This window comes from Typopeltis vanoorti, chromosome 14 (genome assembly GCF_054136105.1).
Source record: "Typopeltis vanoorti isolate ZY-2024b chromosome 14, IOZ_Tvanoo_1.0, whole genome shotgun sequence".
Classification (NCBI taxonomy): Eukaryota; Metazoa; Arthropoda; class Arachnida; order Uropygi; family Thelyphonidae; genus Typopeltis; species Typopeltis vanoorti.
This window is the reverse complement of record NC_143562.1, coordinates 86,014,740-86,038,687: the sequence shown is the minus strand read 5'-3', so window position 1 is coordinate 86,038,687 and position 23,948 is coordinate 86,014,740. Positions and strand designations below refer to the sequence as shown.

Genomic DNA, 23,948 nt, shown 5'->3' with positions numbered 1-23,948 from the left:
AAGGAAGTACAGGAAGATGGTTTAATGTTAAATCTGGTGTGAGACAAGGATGTACATTATCCCCTCTGTTATTCATTATCTATATGGATCACATTATGAAGGAAAGTGGTATTAAACATGATATCAAAATTGGAGATGTTAATGTCAGCTCTTTGCTTTATGCGGATGATGTTATACTTCTAAATAAATCCGCTACAAGTCTGCAAGATTCTCTGACTAAATTGAATAGCTGTTGTAATAGATATGGTATGAAGGTCAGCAATAAAAAGACAAAGACAACGAAAATAGGCAGAATCATTAATAATGTCAACTGTGTTGTGAATGGAGAACCTGTGGAACAAGTAAAACATTTCAGCTATTAGGCACGATTTTTACTGAAGATGGTAAATTAAATATAGAAATAGACAACAGAATCAGCAAAGCTGGTATGATGGGAAGTCAATTGAATAAATTCATATGGAATAAGAGAGAAATTAGTCGGAACACTAAATTAGCTGTATACAAGACAGTGTTCAAACCAGTTTTAACTTATGGATCTGAGAGCTGGGTCAGAAGTAAAACACTTGACCAAAGACTAGAGACCACAGATATAAGAGTCCTGAGAAAGATTATAGGCGTGAACAGATGGTATCAATGGCAGTATCATATTAAAAACGAGGATATTAGGAAAGAACTTGACATTGTCAGCATCTAGGAATGCGTTAGCAGAGCTAATCTCAGGTGGTATGGTCACTTAAACAGAATGGGAGAGGAAAGATTAGCAAAACAAGTGTTCTCTGCCAGGTTGGCAGCAAAACGACCCAGAGGAAGACCAAGATATAGGTGGATTGATACGGTACAAAGTGCTTTAGACGATAGAAATATAAGATCTGATAATGTTGGAGTGTTGACAAGTAACAGACTGATTTGGAGGAAAATTGTAGATAGGAAATTAATAATGATGTAATTTTTTTCATGTAGTACTATCAAATCCTGTACACCCCTTGAGGGTACATGGCAGGAATTTGATGATGATGATGATGATGAAATTGTGGCAAAAATTTCAAATCATGTTTTGACGTGGCAAATATTAGCCACGTCAAAACATGATTTTGTCACAATTTCATTAAGTATTCCCCTGATTATTGAGTCTCCATACATAATTTTCTCCTTAACTTGTTTTTCTTGTTTGTTCAGTTGGTTTTTATTATTCCTTCAGATCACCTACTTCTTTCCTTTTTCAGTCCTGCTTAACTTTTGCTGTTTCTGCAATTTTTCAGTTTCGCACTTTGTCCTATGAAGGATACCATTTAAGCATGCAAATTTATTTATTTTTATTATTAATATTCATTTCATTCTCCTCTATTTCCACAGCTGCACGTTCAACATTAACATCATCATTTTCCATCTTACCATTGGTATTCGTTGTGTTCTCATCACCAAACAGACACTCATTTTTAAACCCATTAATACAGCCTCTCTTTTCAGTTTCAATTTCCTTCCATATATTCTTCAATTTTCTCGACGAATACATTTCTCACACTCACACACACACACTGCACTGAATAAAATCCTGTAAACATGATTCTGGGAAACATGATTTTGTCACACTTTCATTGTGTTGGTGACCATGCTGATACTAAATACTCTAAAAACATGAAAATCTACACTTATTTTCCAAGGGAAAAAAAACAATAAAGCAGACAAAATATCACTAATTTCACATGAGTGCTAAATTACATGACCCTAGTTCTATATGCCTAGTTCTTTTCCTGTACAGCCTTATCATGCTTCTTAAAGAACCAAGGCTCAGATAATGGATGAGATAGAATTGTGCATGGATAGTCAAGAATACACTATACATGGTATGGTTTCTCCAATTTATTCTCTGGCTAGGCCTGACTGTCCAATGGCATGTCTAACAGGTGTGCATTTTTTGATTATTTTTTTTTAATGTTCTTCAGGTAGACTTGTCTTCCAGTTTTTCCATAATAAGCCATTTTGCAGGTGTAAGGGGCTTTATAAACATGTAAAATAAGAAGGAAAGAAGCTGATCTTTAGTGAATAAAGAAGTGGTATTAAAAGTTACATGGAGTCTGTATTAGAAAAAATGGTTACTACTATAAAGTAGTAACCATTTTTTCTAATGTGCTCTAGATTCAGAAATAACAGCATCCCTATAAATTATGTAGTGCGGGATATATGTTTGTGGAAGGGATTCAGTATTTTATTATGTTGGAAATATAATAACTGGCTATTATGTGATAAATACGGTTGAGTTCAGCTGCAAGGGATATCTGATCATGACAGAGATATTAATGGGTCTTTTAACTAATGTTTTCATAATATCATATTGTTGAGCGGGAGAGAGAGAGATGATGGTATCTGCATGTGTGCTATCTCTCATTTTCATTAAATGTGACACAGCAGTGTTTATAATTATCAATTATAATAGTGTACTGGCTATAATCAATGACATATTAAGCTAAATAAGAGCTGTACACACAGACACAAGAATATACAACTGAAACAAACAAAAAAAAAAAAAAAAGTAAAAAAATTTTATTTTCCAATTCAACCTGAGCTGAGAATAACAGATCATCTTTAGTAGGAGGCTGGTATGTACAAGGCAGAAAATTAAGAACAGATTATTTAAAAAAAGAATATGAGCTACATACACACACACTACTAATGGCTGATAAGACTTAGGCATCCCCAGATTTTTGGCAAGGAGAGGCAGTTGTTTCAATTCAAATTAGAATGGTGTAGTAAGGTTTCAGAACTCTCTTTAAATAAATGTTCAAATTTGAAACACCATTGGTGTAGGTGCATTCTATAGCAGAAGATTCTGTGGTCAGTGTCAATCCCATGCTGTAATTGATCAGATTTATTATTAATGATGTTTAATATGATTAGAGAACATCCATTTTGTCCAAAGTGGAAGAGGCAGCAATTTCAGAAAACTTGGTAAATACCAGGAAGGGAAAGAGGAGATCGTTTATCTTTAGAAGAAAGTTGCCATGGTGAGAGTGTTGATAGGAAGAAATGTGGGAACTAGGTTGTTTCTTGAGAATTTTCGTAATTGAACGAAGATACTTGAAAGATATGGAACCGAACTCTTTGCATTGATTCTTGGTTGTTGGAAACAAGTTTGTAGGAAACAAAAATGTTTTGTTATTGTCTGTCGTGAGAAGCCATTCAGCTGCATAATTCATTGGATATTAAAATGTTCTAGCTTGAGAACCTGTGGGTTAAAGCCTACATTATGAGCCTGATGAGGTAAAGTTTTTATAATTCCATTTTTTTTTTTTTTTAAATGGATGACTCCTGCTGTATGTAGCACCCTTCACTGGTTGCTACATAGACAAAGGTAGTTAGTTCACCAAAAGGAGAATGAGGGAGTGAAATATCTAAGAAGACTAGTTTACCATCCTTTTCTATTTTCCATGGTCAAATTTATACATGGGTGTAGTTATTTATTTTTGCTATAAAGGGTGATGAAATATTTTCACAACGGGATGAAAAATGGTGAAGACCATCTATGTAGCATACCCAAAAAAGATGGTTGGGGCTGTATGGAGGAGAAAAGGATTTCTTCTAAGCATTAAAGACAAAATTTCACCAATGCTGGAAAAAGTGGACCTCCATTGAAGTACCTTCTATTTATCTGTGGTGGTGGTCTATCCCTTCAGTTATTTCTGACCCTAGGTGACTTTGTAGGCTTGCCCACAAAGTGTTCCTGGTGAGATTTTTACAGGATAGTTCACCATTACTTTTGTCAACACCCCATTTTATCCAGGCTCAAGTATACTTGCACAGATCTTGCCAGGAACACCTCTGTAAGGAAATACCTCTGTAATTCTCACATTCAGTTTTATTTCCCTTTTTATATATGGGTACTATTAGAGCTCTACTCCAATCATCAGGAATTCATCCCTCTGTCCAGGCTCTCTGAACTATGCAGTGCAGTCACTGTAAGACTTTTATACCACCATACTTCAGCATTTCTGGTCGAATATCATCTAGTCCTGATGCCTTTCCACATTTCAAGCCTTTGATGGCTTTTTCTACTTCAAGTATGGATATGTATTCCTGACTATATGCCTGCTGAGTGTTTTTTTACTGTGCTATCACTGCTTGTTTCATTTAGCAATTTTTCGAAGTAATTACTCCATACTTCAAGGATATCTTTTTCTCCTGTTTTCATGTCACCTTTATGATCTCTAACTCCTTTTACAGCACTCTTTCTTTCATTTCTAAGCTTCTTCAACCTCCAGAATATCTTATCATCTTCTTGATATTTATTTTCTATGTTCTTGTCAAAGTCCTCCCATGACTTTTGTTTAGCTAGTTTTACACATTGTTTTGTTTTCTTATATTTGTCTCTGTATTCTCTAAGAGCAAAAGCTGACTTATTTGCCAGGAACTTTTGATATCATTTCTTCTTTTCCTTCACTGCCCCTTTAACTTCCTGTGTCCACCATGGAGTTCTGATTTTTCTATCCTTGCAGACAACCTCACCACATGCCTCTCTGGCTGAATAAATCAGGGTTTTCTTAAGGCTTGCCACTGAATCTCCAAGGTTTGGTTTCTGTTCTCAAACTCTTCACATCTGAGAGCTGCTCAACTTTTATTCGCTTTAAAACTTTCTTACATGTTATTCTTTTCAATATGAAATTCAAGTTTATCCTGCTCAAGACTAAATAGTGATCGCTTCTAATTTCAAATCCTCTGTACACTCTGGTGTCCTGCACCAGGGAGAAAACATCACTATCAACAATAACACAGTCAATGAGACTTTTCTTATTCCTTGCCTCTTCTCTCCATGTGAAGTTGTGCACATTTTTATGTTGGATGTTGGTAATAACCAGTCCATGTCCTGAGCAGAAATCCAACAGATATTTGCCATTCTTATTAGCTTTGCTCTTTTCTCCAAATTTTCCCAAAATATTTTTGTATGCCTCACAATCATTTCCTACTCTGCTATTTAGATCCCCAACAAGGACCAACTTTTCCTTTTTCATTGTGTCAGTTGCTTTTTCTAAAGCCTCAAAAAATTCCTCCACTTCTACCTTAGTAGAACCTTCTGTGGGACCATAGGCACAAATAAGTCTCATTGTCCAGTTCCCCATTCTCATATTTGCCCACATTACTCTACTTGAGACTGACTGCCATTCAAGAAGATTAGCCTCGTATTTTGTGTTGAATACTATGGCTACTCCTTCTTTTTCTTGATTGTCATTTCCTGAATATAACATTTTGTATTTATTGCTCAGAAAGATCTCACCAGTTTTTGTCTTTTTTGTTTCAGTCACCCCTATTATGTCGATCTGGTACTTATCTAATTCTTCAGCGCTCCATTTCTTTGCCATTCAGGCTTCTTATGTTGATAGTACCGATTTTTAACTCTGGTGATGTTGAGTTGGGGTGTGCTTTCAGATTTGTTCCAGTAGCTGAACTTTTCACTGTTCTTCCTGGTTCCCTGGCAAAAACAATGGGGGCCTTGTTTAACCAGGCGACGCCCCCAGCCGGCATGAAACTTTGTCATGTTGTACCATCATTTTCTATATAGGTTTAAGCTAATAATACAATTTGGTCGGCTAAATCCAAATTGCCAGCCCATCCTCGTTCGTTCAGTATCTAGGTAGATATCCAACAGGGTGCACCACGAGAAGGTGAGGATTGAACATTAAGTCAGAAACCCTGGTCGGTTCTCCGCATTCCTTTAAAGGCTATATGGAGGTCTCCACTCAGTTATACAGCTTTGACCCTTAAGCACCCCAGTTTTATTTATTTTAAGGGAAAATGTGTATGCTTGTTATGCAATGCAAGAGTTGCAGTTCCTAAAAAAGTCTAACGTAGAGAGATATTTCAATTAGACCACTGCCCAAGAACCAGAAATTCCGGTTACATGCCAGATTATAATAATTAACTGAATATTCGCAATGTGAAGTATCACATAAACTTTTTTTTTTCAAGTAAATACTTTAAAAAAATACTACTTACAAACTTAAGTTTGTAAATAGAATTTTGTATTAATAAATTCATTTAAAATGAATATATATCCTCCAGCAAAATTAAGGTAAAATGCCCTTTTGTCATAAGTCAGCTATTCGGGATGCCCTTTTTATTGAAAAGGTTGCTGACCTCTTATAGATAATAAGCTTCCTGGCATTGGTTTAAGGAAAACACAACAGCAAATTGTCCACATCAAATATATAAAAAGAAATTAAAATTTAAACTTACGTCCTCCTATTGTACTCCCTGGAAACAGTAAATGCATTTCCTGATAAATGTTTTGCATATAAACCATAGGGACATACTTGAGGATTGTTCTGATGTTTTGGTAAAGAATTTGGGCAACGTGCATCTTCAGAAGCAAAGAACATTTATGTTTTAAAAACATACATGATCATATTGAGGCTTCCTAGGAGGTTGGATAGTTCCAATGATATTGGAACTATCCAACCTCCTTTTTCTAAGGAATTCCTTGCATCTCAAAATGCAAGGAATTCCTCGCACAAGATTCCATTTTGCCTAGAGATGGAAGCTAATAACCTTGATAGATATTTGAAAAGATTAAAGGCAGACAAGTGCCAGGTATCCACAATGGCGAGAGGGGGAATCAGATTTGTGTACTTTAGGAGAGTCAAAAATTCTTGGTATATTACCAGGTGTCTAGAGGTCAGCTGATCAGTGATTTCATTGGATAAGTTTGCACAGGCCTTTTACCAGATTACTGGTTTTGTTGTGAGTGTGCCACAATGAGTCAGCATCTGATTAATACATAAATTTAATTTATGTGTTAATTAAATTTAAAAAATAATAAAGAAATCCTTAGCCCACCCATGACATTAATGTACAATAGGTTTACAACCATTCATGAGAGGGAGCGACATAAAAATAATAAAAATGATCAATATATGTCCAAGTAATTAAGTCTTCCATTTTTGATGAATATACATTGACATTCATGATTACTGTGTCTGTTCTGAACACAATGTTTTTTGTGACACAACTTGAAAAAAATTTGACAATCTGACACAAAAATGTAATGCAATTTAAACAACCTTTGAACATATGCCACAATTATTTGTGATGAATAGTAACTGATCTGTTTTGGAGATAATGCCATAGGGTGGTTTTTTCATTAAGGAAAATAGCTATTATATGAATACAAAAAGTATCTGTTGAGTCTCTAGGCATTTTTTTCTCAAATGCTTCTATATATTAACAATGATGTCAACACTAGAATGTTACCAGGAACTAAGGCAAAGTTGAAACCTTTGGAAAGATAATGTCATTAAGCTCTTGCAAAAGGGTGTGAGAAGAGATTAATGATGACCATATTTTGGACGTGAGGAGCTGAAGGATCTTCCTCAGCCATAGCCAAGTTAGCCGGTCTTGGGCGCGGGCAGTAAGGTTTTTTCTGCCAGTTTAGCTGGTGTTTTTCATCCCGCAAGCAGGCAAACTGGCCCCGTGAACACACAGGGATACAGCCAAGAATACCTTGAGGCATAGAAGTGACCATTCTATTCTCTTATTTCGGTTACGAAATCCAAGCATGCTTGGAAGGTTGTGGGTCTTAAAAGCTTGTTAAAGCCATTGGGATTGGGGGATATTTTGGGATAAACACTTACTACAGCTTTCTTCCTCTGTCAAACTTTTCCCTCACACTGGTATTGTTAGTTTCAACCAGAGAGAGAGAGAGAACTCTGTTGGCAAAATAAGTTTGCCTACACTGTTTCAAAGGTCAAATGGCAGGGATGTTGACAGTTCAAAATGGAGTACAAATGACAGTTAGTCAACATGCGATATTTGAAATCTGGGATGGAAATGCAGTCTCTAAGGAAGGCTGTTTTATGTGCACCAGAAGATTTTGGACACTTACTTAGTGCTGAATTTGCATTTTAGCCTTAGAAACTTAGGGAGAACATCAGTCTTGAAAACAAATTAGAAAGTGAGTCTGTCGATAAAATTATTTTGTCTGATAAAAAAGCATTTTTAATAATTTAATATTAAAGATTTCTAATTAAAGATGCCAAGAATAAAATTTTTTGCAATATTTATTTATTTACCTTCTATATCAAAACTCGCCACAAGTATTTCAGGTATCTTTTAGGCATCTGTGGTTTGAATTCATGTCAAAGAGTTGCTGGATTTAGCCTCACACAGAAACTATTAAAAACTATTTATTAACTCTTCATGGTTCAAATATCTGATGAGAGGAGGACTGTTACTGATGTTTGAATGTTGTAGTTAGCACAGATTAGAAGACAAAGCAGTCCTTTGTGATGAATTCTTTGCATTTCATTGAAAAGACAAAGAATTTAACACTGGAGCCATCAGACTTTCTAGTTTCTCGATATCCTAAATTTGTTCACAAATGTTCCCAGAGATAGAACAACATTCCTTCTACAAGCGCTCTTCTCTCCTGATACTATCAAACATTCATTCACTGCCTAAACAGCATGACACCATCAAATTGTTCAAAACATTGTCAAGACAGTACACTTTTTTTGCCATTCAACACTTATTTATGGCAAACTAATGCATTGAGTCCTTTCAGAGAAAATGTTTAGAAAACAGATAAGACTGAGAATCTACCTCTGGTGTATTGATATTTTTTATCATCTGGTTTAGGATCTAAAGAATAACTGGAAGGGTAGGCTAACTCCTTGGTGTAATTCTATTGTAAAAATAACACAATAAAAAAAAACAAAAAAATAAAATAAAATAAAATAAATCCTGCAACACACTTCCAAAGAAGCGCCTGAAACAGACAAACTTATAGAGGGACCTTAAGTCTACCATATATCCAAAACATTATGGAATGAACAGTAATAACACTGAGCTAGCATTTAGTAAAGATGGCCTTCATCCCTCTAAGCAAGAGAACCTTGTTTTTATGTCCACCTAAACTGCTACATCATTCTCTGTAGAAACTGGGTATCTACAAAATCCAATGCTCATATGGTATCTATTACATAGGACAAAACAAGCTGTTCTGGGGGAATTCACATAGTAAAATGTCAAAGATGTTGACAAGCAAAGAAAACATAAGTCAGTATCAATCTTCAACACAACAAAGGTAGGTTGTCAAGTGCTTTGGCAGCAAATCAAGATAGCCTGCACATAATAGTTACATCCAAAAATTCAAGGAGGCCTTTGGAATGTTAAGCACTCTCATCCAATGCAATAAAAACCAAGGATTTATATTAAACCAGGTCCACTTCTCACTCAATCATTTTCCTCTCTCTCATACACACACACACACACACACACACACACAAAACTTCTGAACCATGCAGTTAGAATATGATAGCTATTATGCTTTTCATTGCAAAATATTCAACACAAATGATACTGCTATGCTCATATAAATGTTTGACCATTTAACTGTTTTCTTTTCTTTCTTTCTTTCTTTTTTTTTTTTTGTCCTGTTACTTTTGTCTGAATGTGACTTAAAATCTTAATTACTGTATTTTTTATTTTTATTTATGAAGGTAGCAGCACAACAATGCAAAACATGAAAGAGTTAATATACAGTTTTAACAAAAAAAAAAAAGAAAAAAGTTAACTTATATTTTATTTGAGCTATTTCCAAGTTTCTCTCCATTTAATCATATACGGATTAATTTAATTAACTCGATAAAGATACTTACTTGGATAGAGATTAAAATGTATGGTTTAAAAAAAAAAAAAAAAAAAAACTGAAGGCATGTTTAATAAGGTTGTATCTTGTAGATAAATTAATGACACTTTTCATCAACCAAACAGTTGCAATCATTCTCTAGTGACTAAAAACTAAAATAAACATGTGATCTGATACAATAGTGACAAAAACCTAAGGATGAACACTATTTCTGAAAATTACAATGAAAACATAAGTCAATATCAATCTTCAACGCAACAAAGTTCAGATGAATTCAGAATTGTAAATTCAGATGAATCAGCTTGTGGCAAATTTGTATAACTGGCAATTTCAAGTAGAAAGTGGGTGCACATTCAAATTTTTGAATTGTGCACAAAGAGATCATATGGCAGTACTTAACAGCATAAAAGGCAAAACGCTGCACTAAGCAAACTGTGTTTGAAGGAAGCTCTTTTTCGAATAAAGTTGCAAACTTGGATGTCTTGTAATGGCTCAAAGACATCATCTAGATAATTTCACACAGGGAAGAATTATTGGGAAGCTTGAAGAAGGCTCCAGAATTACTAATAGTGCCAGAGAGTTTGTAATCTCACATAGCATTGCATCCAGGCTCTGGACAGCATTTCAAACCAATGGATTGTGTTCCAGATGCCTGTTAAGAGGTCACCCTCACTTTACCACAAAGCATAACTTTTGGTTATAGTAGCAAAATGTAATTGACACACCACAGCAGGTGAGCTTGTAAGTTGGCTCCATTCAAGCACGAGTATGCAGATATCTTGACAAACTGTAGCAAGACCTCTGTGACAGGTATGCTATACACCTGAAGGTCTGTATCCACAGACCTTCGGGTGTATAGGCGTATATAAATTCATGTCAAAGAGTTGCTGGATTTAGCCTCACACAGAAACTATTAAAAACTATTTATTAACTCTTCATGGTTCAAATATCTGATGAGAGGAGGACTGTTACTGATGTTTGAATGTTGTAGTTAGCACAGATTAGAAGACAAAGCAGTCCTTTGTGATGAATTCTTTGCATTTCATTGAAAAGACAAAGAATTTAACACTGGAGCCATCAGACTTTCTAGTTTCTCGATATCCTAAATTTGTTCACAAATGTTCCCAGAGATAGAACAACATTCCTTCTACAAGCGCTCTTCTCTCCTGATACTATCAAACATTCATTCACTGCCTAAACAGCATGACACCATCAAACTGTTCAAAACATTGTCAAGACAGTACACTTTTTTTGCCATTCAACACTTATTTATGGCAAACTAATGCATTGAGTCCTTTCAGAGAAAATGTTTAGAAAACAGATAAGACTGAGAATCTACCTCTGGTGTATTGATATTTTTTATCATCTGGTTTAGGATCTAAAGAATAACTGGAAGGGTAGGCTAACTCCTTGGTGTAATTCTATTGTAAAATTTTAGTCTTTCTAAAAATTTTGTAAAATTTTTAGAAAGATTAGAAAATTTTTAGAAAGAACTGTAAAATTTTGTCATTTTAGTCTTTCTCCCAATTCTAGATGGCACTTGATCTGATGTGCAAGTGGTACTACTTACCATTGTGAGAATGTTCTTGAAAGGAACAGATATGGCAGTGCTTGGGTCATGGTGTAGGGAGGCATTATGCTTAATGGATGCACCAAGCTACGAGTGATGGAAAAAGGGACTATGACTAGTGAACAATATTGCAACAAAGTGGCCAGCATGCTCCTTAGATCTCAACCTCACAGAACACATTTGGGATGCAATAGTAAGATGCACTGCTGCTCAAAATTCCCCTCCAGAAAACAAACAGGATCTTATCCTTGCTCTGAAGGAGGAGTGGACCAGTTTGCCTCAAGAACTCCTGAATCACTTGGTGTTAAGCATGGTATAATATCGTGACAGCTGCATTACAGTTCGGAGTGAACATATTTCATACTGAAATGTCTCTCTGCATTGAACATTAATTCCTTAACTATGTCCTTAGGAAATTTGTAATTTTTGCTGAAAACGTATTGCAGTTTAATTTGTATGAAATTTATAACACTTTTTTTTGCATAAAATAATTTATTAGTATGCTGGCAATAAATTTATGTCCACATTTGGCTGTAGTCATAAAACGTTTTTCATATACAGGTAAAAATGAGTTCATTTCATGCTCTGGATACCAGTGTAGTTCAACTAGTAAAACAACATATGAATTGTTATATATGTCTTTCAAAAATTTCCTTTTATACATTAGTGAATGTTAGAAACTATTTTTGACTACAACAGACTGAACATATATTACTGTATGAAAGAAGAATAAATATGAGTAAATAGGAAAGTCAGAACATATCTGCAGTGCATTTATAAAATTAGCATAACAACAATGCAGAATACAAATGCATTATTTTACAGCAGCACCCCTACGATTTGAATACACCTGAGATAAATGGATCACAAGCTTACATATGCTTGTATATAGGGAGGGGTATTCATCTGGGCAGCAAGCCACATATACACTGAGCTTCACCTCTTGAATGCTGACAAAATGATAGCCCTTCAACTGAAACTGAGAGGAGGTGATGTAGGTATGACATGAAATGTGAAGTATTCCACTATTGGCCTGCAGTTTGGGAATTGGTGCTATCATGCAACAACGCATCATCCTGTGACAACAGTCCTCTATTCAAAATTCCTGATTTAAGCTTATACAGAAGTTAATGTTATGTAATGTTTAACAGTTTGTCCCTACCTGATTATGTTTGCAGAATGGTTTTGTGACTCCCAAGAAGCTGCGTCACTTTCCCTGCAAATGCATGCAAGTTATTTGAAGCCTTTTTTGACAGGAGGCAGTATGTATCCATTCCAAACTCTTTCACATATTTGACTTATAAAAGGTATGGATCTGCATTTCATTAATCAATGTCAGTGCCCCACAGGAATATGGCATCTTCCCTAAAATAACAAAAGGTGGTTACAGATATTCATATGGCTATGCCTGTGCTTGTTCATGAGCCCACTTAGCACAAGGTGGTCTATTGTGGGTGAATTCATAGGCAGAACTAGGACTAATCTGCAGTTGATTTGTCATTTGATTGATAGTCATCTTCTTGTTGTCAAAACAGTGCAGATGTTTTCAACAATCTGATCAGTTGGTGTTGTAGATGGGCTCTAATCATCCTTCATATGTAGCATTTAGTCAACCATTTCTGAAAATTCGAATCTACTCATAGATCGCTCCAGAAAAACACTTGCAATGCGTTCCAACCACAAAAATGAAATCATGCATGCTGTTCTTCCTTTGGTGCATGCAGTCAGTCAAGCAAACTATGTTCACATAGTTGATTCATTAAAAGAACTGATCAAAGTCAAATACCTCATTAAAATAAAAATGAGGTTCTATGTATACAGCTACAGGTAAACTTCTAATTGAAATAAATGTAAATAAAACATTGCATTTCTGATGCATTTCTTTTTAGCAAACAAACTGTAAAGTGTAACGTACTTACCAGTAACATATTCTTTTTCATGCTGATGAGGCACAGTGATCTGTCGTAATACTGGAGCATCACCAACTAAAATATTTTCATCACACCTGAATTTAGGTTGACATCGTCGATTACAGTCTACTAACCTTAGAACATCTGGCTTAGAAAGAGCACTAATTTCTTCAAATATTGCTTGTTTATCAAACAAAGCAAGATTCTTTTCAAAGTCAAAATCATTTTCTAGTATGTATTTGTCCACTGGAGCACTGAAACAAGCCTCATCACGATCATTCAACCATTTTCCTCTTTCTGCTTTCTTCGCTTGAGATGATTTCTTTTTAGAATCTCCTAAAATTTTAAGAGAAAATGACACAATAAATAATTATAAATGCTTTTAAACTAAGCCAATTAAAAACAAATCTGCAAAGAAATAATATTTTCTGATTTAAATAAAAGGAATATTGTATTATTAATACTAAAACCATATCTACCTCCAGCCATGAAAAGTTTTTAACCAATGGTACATCAGTTCTGTGAGTAAGGAAAAGAGCAGAAAATACAGAAAACCTGCTCTAAAGGCAAATATGGTCTCAGAACAGGGTCCTCAGGCTTAAAATAAGTACTCAGAGAATACATGACATCGAGTACTTGGATTGCAGAGGAAGGGGAGCAGATTAGAATAGCTGCATATAATCAGTGCTGTAGCAAAGGTTGGGCGAGCAATGCACTAGCCCCAAACAGCACACTCTAAGGAAGTGTTTTTCAAACTTTTCTGCCTGAACCCACAATAAAAAGTACATTTCACATCACAACTGAACAAAAGCTTCACAAAACAATATGTGCCCTTACTAATGTAATAAAATAAAAACATAACATAACATAAAATTTGATATTAACAAAGTTAATATCAAACAGAATTTCACTAATATTTAAATACAACATATAGAAAAAAAACAAAAAACTCAAACAATAAAAAAGAGAAATAAGGAAATGTTTTATATAATGCCATGGATGTGCCTGCCATAAAACATAGAGGATCGTTTTTATCCATACAAATAAATGGAGTTTTTGCTCGCTACACTTATTCTTTCAGACTGAATATGTCCCTGTACTAGTGATATATATCCTCTCCCCAACATGAAAAAATATTATATTTCCCGTTTCCTTTTTGTTTTGTTTTGTTTTAATTTATGATGTAAGAAACAGAGAGAGTGTGATTTCAGCTAAGTAAAAAAATAACATCACTTAAGGGATGAGTTCAGATGGAGTGACATTTTGACATACTGTTTGGCTAAACTCCTTTGATTACTTTCCTATGGAACATCATTCAATCAGGCTGTTCACATTACCATTATCCTTTGGCATTACCATAAGGCCAAATGAGATTTGGATTCTATTCTTTTCCATTACTGTTCTGATCAAATAACAGAAATAATTCTAATTAGAATAAATAAAAGTCTGCAATCTCTCCATTGCACTCAAAATCCCTGACTTATCAGAATCTTATTTTTCCCACAAATATGCCAAGTCAGTTCAGTAAAACAAATTCAGCATATCACAAATGACTAAAGAGTAAAACTTCAGTTTGCCACTTGGCCTACACTGTATAACTTTATACTTGGGGGGAGGAGATCCAAATATGACTTTAAAAGGACAAAACACAGAAAATTTGCCTCCTGTTCTGATGAAACTCGAGCCTTCTGGTCCCTTATCAGGGTCACTGAATAAAGCTTCTGCCTTTCCATGCTTCCACCTCTCTTAATACTCCCAGAATGAGGTTGTAACAGTATCGAAAAAATAAGGCTGACCTTCTAACATCCTTCTTCTTTTCCAACTAGTGAAGAGATAACTATGGCACATTACGTACCACAATATCAAGAACAGCTCCTCGGTGCCTTATCTGACAACTGTTAGAAAACCAAAAGAATTCTGAACAGCCTAGCTATACACACGTCTTATGGTCCTGATGGTATTTCCTAGTTATGTTTATTCTAATTAGAATTATTTCTATCATTCTTAATTATTCTTTAAGAGATACTTGCACCATGAGAAGTTTCTTCAATTAATACAAAAAAAAAAAAAAGGATGAGTAATACTACATTTACTTAAGGCCATATATTTCAGCCTGAATATTAGAGTCCAGCATCAGTGGCGACAATAATTAACTACAAAGTAGAATGCGAACAATGGATTGATTTGAAGAAGTAAGAGCCATGTTCGATTAACATGAAAAAACAAAAGGGATAAGTAATACTATTTATTTAAGGCCATATATTTTAGCCTAAATATTACAGGTCAATCCATTGCTTTTATGTTCTACTTTGTAATTAACTATTGTCACCATTGATAATGGCCTGTAATATTCAGGCTGAAATATATGGCCTCGAGGAGTCTCAGTAGCTCAGTCAGTATAGAAGAAACCCCTTTGTTCAGAAACACCTGGGTTAGATTCCCATCCATAATGTGAGGAACCTTTATCTGGTCTCTTTTGAATAAAGGTGAGTTAGAGGGTTTTTTTCACCTGGAAACTCAGATTTTTTTCGGACCTCAGAACAAGCAAACTGATCCTATAAACACATATGAATCTACAGCCATTAATAATTACAATAATGTGGAAGAGATAAGGTCTTCACCACATTCTCCTTATGCCTGTAGTCAATCATAAGTCACATCATTGTAGTCAACCTCCTGGATGGAGATGACACACGATGATGATGATGATGGATGATGTGGATTTAAATAAATAGTATTACTGATCCCTTGTGTTTTGTCATGTTAATTGATATATCATCCTTAGACCCTTTCATACTCACCAAACATTTACCTTAGAAAATGAAAGCAGGCCTATATTGTGCCATTCCAAAAAAGGTGACCCAAGTCACCATTCAGTGTCCTTTCTGCAGTTCTAAAAATCATGGAGAAGATCATAACACCCAATTTCTTTACCACTAGTGAATTATTATTATTATGAACTGTGTGTATTACAACCAGTTCATCATACCATGCTTTAAATACATTCAAATTCTCTGCAGACTTCACACTCAGGCAATCATTCACATTCACAACTCTCCAAGAATGATCTCTTGTCCTCTCCCATTTCCCACCATTTTATGAAAAACCTCTTCAACATTAATCCTATAACAACCACTTATCAACTTGTCTCTATCATATTACCCCTCTTCCTCCTATTCACTAGACTCTGCAGATTACGTCTTCTCAACCGTTTTTCATACTCAACATTTCAGAGACCAGAAACAACTACTGTACCTTAGTCAATTCCTCTGGACCCTTTCCAATCTCTTCATCCTTTTGGAAACCAGGTGACCAAATCTAGGCACAGTAGTCCAGATGTGGCATAATCAAGGTCTTATGCAGTGGAACCAGAATCTCCACCAATACTCACCTCTGCATCATTGCCAGAATTCATTGTGTTGTCCTCACAATTTTAGATCTTTATCTGCCATCACCTTAAGATCTCTTATTTCCTCTACCTCCACCAATACATCCCCCCAAATAAGAGTAAATTCTAAATCACATCTTTGTTTTCCAAATTTTAAAACCTTACATTTCACACATTGAACTGGTATTCCCAATCCCATACCTATTCATCTCAGTCTATCCAAGTCTTCTTGTAAGGCTACAACATCTGTTCTACTCCTCATGGTTCTTCCCAACTTTGCATCATCTGCAAAACAACTGAAAATCTCCAAACAAATCTTTCCCAATATCATTAACATACAGGTTAAGCAGCAATGGTTCTAAAACAGACCGCTGAGACACAACACTAGTGACTTTCTTCTTCCGGGATATTGCTCTGTCCCATACACAACTTGCTGATACCCATCAGTAGTCAATCTCCAACCCAATGCACTAGTCTAATATCCAACCCCATCTGCTGTAGTTTGACTATCAACTTATCATGTGGTAATCTTTCAAAAGCATTGGCAAAATCGAATATACTACTGTGTATCCATCTCCTTCATCCAATGCAGTATCACCTTATTGTAATAAGTAGATTATTAAAATATGACCTTCCTTTAGCAAATCCATGCTGTCCATCAAAGATAATACCACTGTTGTCAACCCAATTCTTTATCCTGGTTCTCACTAGCCTCTTCAACACTTTAACCACAACATGACACCCTATAATTTTATGCTCGAGTTCTGTCACCTCCCTAATGAAGTGGTAAAATCTTCCTTTCCTTCCACTCCTTTGGAACTTGACCCAACGTAAGACTCATTTTAAACAGATATGCCAAAGCAGATGTCAACTCCCTGGCACATTCCTCCAAAATATGGTGATATATGATCAAGTCCCACAGCCTTATTAACATTAAGTTTGCTTAATTCCCCATATACATCTTGCTCATTCACTGTCAGGCTCTCCTCCTCATCATCTTGAACTTTCCATGATGTCACATTCACAAGATGAAAGACCTTTATAACTGCTCATTAAATGACTCAACTATATTCTACACACAGCAGTTGTCCTTATACTATTTTCTCCAATCAATGTCATCCTACCATAATCATTTCTTTTTGCTGGCTACATATCGAAAGAATTCTCTAGGATTTTTTGGCTTCATTAGCTAACTGCTGCTCATACTGCACTTTTGCTACCCTTACCAACTGAATCAACCTCCTTCTGTTCTTTGTATTCCTCGTGGAAATGATTATTACTCATCTTATGTTGCCTCCATAATGTCTTCTTTCACTGTATTGCATATTTAATCTTCATTCATCCATTTCACGCCTATCTTAACTAATCTTCTGATCATTGGAATACATAGATAGTTCTCTAAAACAGAACCCAAGCAGCACCGATCTCCCTTCCACCTAACTCTTCATTCCATGCTACAGTTGCAAGCTTTTTCCTGAGCTTCTCATAATCACCAGCCTTGTATTTCCACACATACCCTTTCCTCAAAGAAGTCCTCACATGGCTCATGACCAGCATTATGGATTCCACCAATCTCAATTAACAACAGATCTTTCAGCCATAACTTTTGAACACAAACCATGGAAAGATTTGGAGAAATTATACAGAGCAATAAATATTTAAGTTATAAGTCAACAGTTAGAACTGAAGGAAATACAAGAAGATAGTTTGATGTAAAATCAGGTGTAAGACAAAGGTGCTCATGACTCCACTCTGATTCATTAACTATATAGATTGCATTATGAAAGAAAGCAGCATTAAACCTATGTTAGAATCGGAGATTCTGACATCAGGTTTGAACTTTGATATCAATAGCTTTAGAATATCAACAACTTTGATATTCTAATATCAAAGTTAGCTCTTTACTTTATGCAGATGAGGTTGTACTCCTAAAGACATCCAGTACAAATTTCCAGGATCCTCTAACTAAATTGAATAGCACTAACAAATTTGTCATAAAAATCGGCAATAAAAAGACTAAAACTATGAAAATAGACAGGAACATAGAAAACTTTAGCTGTATTCTTAATTGAGAACTCACAGAACAAATAAAATATTTCAGCTATTTAAGCAAAATTTTTTGGTGAAGATGACAAATTAAATATGGACATTGAAAATTGAATAAGCAAAGCCAGTGGGAAGCCAGTTGAATAAATTTACATGGAATAAGAGAGATTATCCAAAACATTAAACTACAAGTATATAAGAACAGTGTTCAAACCAGTTTTACGTTATGGATCTGAGCGTTAGGTTAGAAATAAAGCACTTGATCAAAGACTGGGGGACCACAGATAAGAGAGTTCTGAGAAGAATCAGGGAAGTGAACAGAAGGCACAATGGCAGAATCATATTAAAAATGAAGATATCAGCAAGGAACTTGACATTATTAGCATTCAAAAATAAGTGAGTAGAACTAATCTAAGATGGTATGGTCACTTAAAGAAAAGAAAAGGCTAGCAAAACTGGTGTTTGATGCAAATATGGCAGCAAAAAGACCTAGGAAGACCAAGGTCTAGGTGGATTGAATGAATCAGAAGTACTCTAGAAGACTGAAATATTAGATGTGCAACATCATAGTGCTGATAAGTAATAGACTAATTTGGAGGAATACTGTTGACAGGAGATTAATAATAATGTAAACTTAATCATGTAGTGCTGTCATAGTAGCCTGAACATCCCTTGAGTGCACTATCAGAAAACTGATGTAGTTATTCTTGATATTTCTAGAGCATTTATTTGGGTCCAGCACAAGGCCTACTCACAAGACTACTATCATATGGTCTGCCTTCTGTCCTCAACACCTGGGTTACTAGTCGTTGGCTTGTCATGTTAGAGGCTTCCTATCCTCAGATTTCTCCACCAATGCACTGGAGTACTCCAGGTTTTTGTATTTTTTCAGAGGATAGTAAGCATATCATAATGAAATTTGCTTGCTTACATCAAATCCTATCCAAAGTTTTGCTGATTCTGCTTTTTCAATTGGCAAACCTTGTCACCTGAAAATATTTCAAGAGCCAAGGTCTCAACTTGCCTTGAATTTTGATCTGCATATAAGGACAATTACCTAGCAGTTAATTGTAATTATTTTTCCTATAAGAAAGATCTTACTTCATCTTTGATAATATCCAGACCTCCAGATATGATCAGATTTCTGGTTTCTCTCTGGCTGACTTACACTACTAACGTTTATTGCCACAAAAACATCACATTGATTGTCTCTTCAGCCTTCAATAGAACTCAGTGTGCTCTTCCGCACAAGGTATCATTTCTCACCTGTAAAACTGCTAACACAATATAAATCTCAAATTCACTCAAACCTTAGAATATGGTTTGCGCATTTTTAGGTGATGTACAAAGGCACTACTAGTTTCATCTTCCTAGAAAGCTTCATCAGGTGCAGAATACACAGAAGAGAAAAAAAAAGATACATAAAAATCTTACTTGAGTACATCACCAAAGTTCTAAACTATCAATGGATTGCTCACATTAGAATGAATTCGTGGACTAGCTGCATTATTGTTGTTGTTGTTGTTGTTTCTTGTGCACAAGGACGTGGTCTTGCAACTAACATAGCTGAATAGCAGAGGAGTAACAATCAGAAAGGTTGTAGCTGAGATTGACATTAAGGTGAACAGGATTTAGTGTAATTTCTGTTGATTCTAAGATTTTTCTTTCAAGTTCATCATAGCATTTGTAAATGATTTCAGATTTATCCTAGTTTACTGAGTGTATAGTGAATTGATGGTCATTGGGATCAGAAGAATTAAGAACATGGCTGGATAAGGCTGTGATCCTGATTCTACCATAGATCTTATCTCTGAGATGTTCTTTGATATGAAGCTCAGTTGATTTCTCTGTTTTTCCATAATATGGGGAATCGCAGCCACACCAAAGACAGTACACACCTGAATACTTCAAATTAATATGTTTAGGTTTTACTAGTTGAACCCTGGAGTGAAGCTTTGTTAAGGGATGAATAAGGTCTGAATCTTATATTTCTTGAGAATTTTTGCTAATTTGTTAGACATAATGCTGATATATGGAATGGTGATATAAGCAGTGGTGTGTTGGGACCGGCTCGTGCGAGCCGGTTGTTAATGTTTTTAAGTCGGGTGAGCCGGTTATTAAAATTCTTTATGAAAGGATAGATGATGAATGGTGATATATACTTTTTCTCGTAAATATTTTAAAATTGTATAATAAACACTTACATATATTATTATTATTATCAAAAATAAATGCATAAAGGAGAATTCACAAAACACAAACTCAATTTATGAACGGGAATTTGGAAATGATTTTATTTACTAAACAATGCCTGTATTCATTAAAACACAAACACGTTATCAAAACTCCCGAACTGGATATCTGAATAAACAATAATGCCTTATTTTTCAGCGAATTTCCAAGAACTTGCAACATTGTTGCACTATCGATAAATACAAAAATTTGTCGCGACGGCTACAGTCTCTGGGTGGTAATAGTACCACTCATCGACTATGAGTGGTAATATTAGTGTTACATTTTTTTTTGGTCATGATTTCATTTGATAATAAGTAAGTTGTAGGTAATATAGGAAAATTTTCTGTAATATATGTTTTTATTTTGGTTTTTTTTTTTAAATAATTAAAATAATTTTAATCAGGGTTAGAGTTTTGCGTTCAAAAAAGCGGATAGCCATTAGTTGACAAAATGAAATAGAACGAAACTTCTTAAACATTAAAAGGTCAAAATTTGAAGAAGCAGAAACAAAGACATCTGAATATACAATAGAACTTTGTGAAGAATCAAATTTTTCATAAAGCGAGCTGGTTGTTAAAAATTTACCAACACACCACTGGATATAAGCTTTCACATTATTACTCTCTCTTCAGCACAGTGTAAGAGGATTAAACAAACAGAAATCAACTATTTACAATAACCATTCTTCTGAAAATTTGATAAAAGCAAATTTCGCTTTTATCAAATTTTATCAAAATAGCTTTAATCCTTTGGCGATCTCTTCTTCATCGCTGATGAGAGTATACACGAATTCCTAAAGTAGAAATATATATATATATATATATATATATATATATATATCAATTTTACACTTCTACAAATGCGGTAGAGTACTTGACTATAAATCAATGAGCTGCACTATCAATGATGGTGAATAAGTAAAATTCATTTTCTCACACTTAAGACTAAAAAATTATAGCATTTTGGGAAGTGTCACCTTGCAAGATTTTTTAAGTTTTAAAATTAAAAGAAGCATTTTCTAGAATGGTTGAGAACTGTCAGGTAGCCCAGGAACATTGTCATAAAAAGTGAAGAGCTCAGGGTTCAAATGGTTAAAATAAAAGCATTCTGCAGAGGATGGATCAATTTCTCCACAATTAGCAATTCTAGGCAATAAATCAATTTAAATGGCATGCATCTCTTATATATATATATATATATATATATATATATATATATATATATATATATATAGAAAGTTTTTTACCTTGGGTATAATATACGTTAAAGAAACCAAGAAGTTTTATACTTGGTTTTAATCATTTTCCTAAGTAAGCAAAACAAAGTTTTGTGCGGGAAATATATTCATGTCTGAGCTACTTGTATATAGAGGCTAATGACTTCATATCACTTGCCTTAGTATGTATCCCATAATGCAAAGCAAACCCCCTTTCAGGCGTGTATAATGCAATGCATAATGGAAAGGGCCACTACCCAGACCAGTTTCAACCTTTACTGAGGTCTCTTCAGTGGGGGCCAGACCCGGGAGAGATACCAAGGTTGACAAGGATATACAAGGTCTACTTGTATATGAGATATATATGACTTCTGCATTACTTCAACACTACTAAATACTACTATTAGTAGAGTATACAAATTTTTGTAAAATTATTCTTCAAATTTCAACAAAAAAAAGGCAAACTACCTATCCAAACATTTAGAGCTGCAATATCAATATCTTTGTGATGCTGATAACTATTGCTGTAATGCACAACGATTCATATTTGAAATTAATTAAAAGATCAGCAATCCTTTAGCAAGTTAGGCTATAAGCACAGTATATTATGTCTGTTATTCTGGCCAGTCTGCCTGATCTGTGAGATTCATAAATAAGGTTTTATGATATAAACAACACCAAGAGAGGGAAAAAATACATTTATTAAATTCACTAATATTTCACTGGTTTTCTAACCAACATCATATAACTTATAACTCTGATAAGCATTAAACTACTAAATTGAGGACATAATTTTAATTTTAACTGACAACAGAACTAATGTCCTTACATGGTACCTTCTATGAAAGTGAGATGATATGCAATTGTCTTTCAGACCACCTACTAATCATCATCATCAGCTTCAAGAAAAGCTAAACTTTATCACTTGGATAATAACTTATAAAACTAGGTATAAAATGACTTAAATTCATATGATATAAAAAATTCTTCATTTTCTAAACTGAACACAGAATCGCATTATAAGCATTTTCATTCATTATGCTATTCTATAAACTAAAATTATGTTTGATGACTCAATATTTCGTTTGATGAAGAAATATTCAATAATTCAAAGTGATAATGCTAATTATCACTTTGAATTATTTTAAAAAGTTTATTCTAATATCCTGTTCAAGACTGTGCCATTTGTAGCAAATTTAGTTTTTAATTTAGTTATTAAATTCTTGTCATCTGTTATTGATATGGAGAAAGTGTACGAAAGAGTGCCAAGACAAGAAGTCTGGAGGTGTTTGAGGGAGAAGAAGGTACCAGAGAAATATGTCAGGTTGGTGCAGGAGATGCACAGAAATGTGGTTTGGACCTGCCTGGGAGAGACAGAAAGCTTTCAGGTTACAGTTGGTTTGCATCAAGGGTTGACATTAAGTCCGTTCCTGTTTAATATTGTGATGGAGATGGTGATGGAAGAGGTGAGAAGATGCAGCTTGAACAATATTGTATGCCGAAGACATCGAGCTGTGTGCAGAATCAAGAGAAGAAGTGGCAAGTAAAGGAGGAATGCGAGAATGTTCAAAGCTGAGGATTTTATTGTCCAGTTTAAACTTCTCATATTTCTTACTATGAATAGGAAATCGACAGTTATTTTCAAGACTTCAATAAGAGAAAAGTGATTCTTGGGATAAGGAACTGCTTCTGCTGAAGAGATAAAGAAACTTTTTTTGTTTGTGTTTTCCTAAGAGAAGTTCAGATGTAGTTAAGAAACATAATGTTCTTTTTTAGCTGGCATAATTTGGCCCCATGAGATGCGATTTGTTTAAATTATCTTTTTAGATTTAAAAAAGATGAGTTACTGTGGTTGATGTTCTGAACAGAGTATTCTTTTTTTTAATGCATCTTAGTATTATTAAACTATTTTTAGTTTTCATGTAATACAGAAGTGTATTTCCTTATAT

At 34.7% G+C, this 23,948-nt stretch overlaps 1 protein-coding gene across 1 annotated transcript in view; it reads right to left on the bottom strand.

Annotated features, from left to right (window-relative positions):
• Edc3 (Enhancer of mRNA-decapping protein 3) overlaps positions 1-23,948 on the bottom strand; it is a 175,292-nt gene that overhangs the window by 110,398 nt on the left and 40,946 nt on the right. Inside the window, exon 4 of the mRNA XM_090404406.1 lies at positions 13,124-13,450. Within this exon, the coding sequence (XP_090260532.1) occupies positions 13,124-13,450 (327 nt within the window). The remainder of the gene's footprint in view (positions 1-13,123; positions 13,451-23,948) is intronic.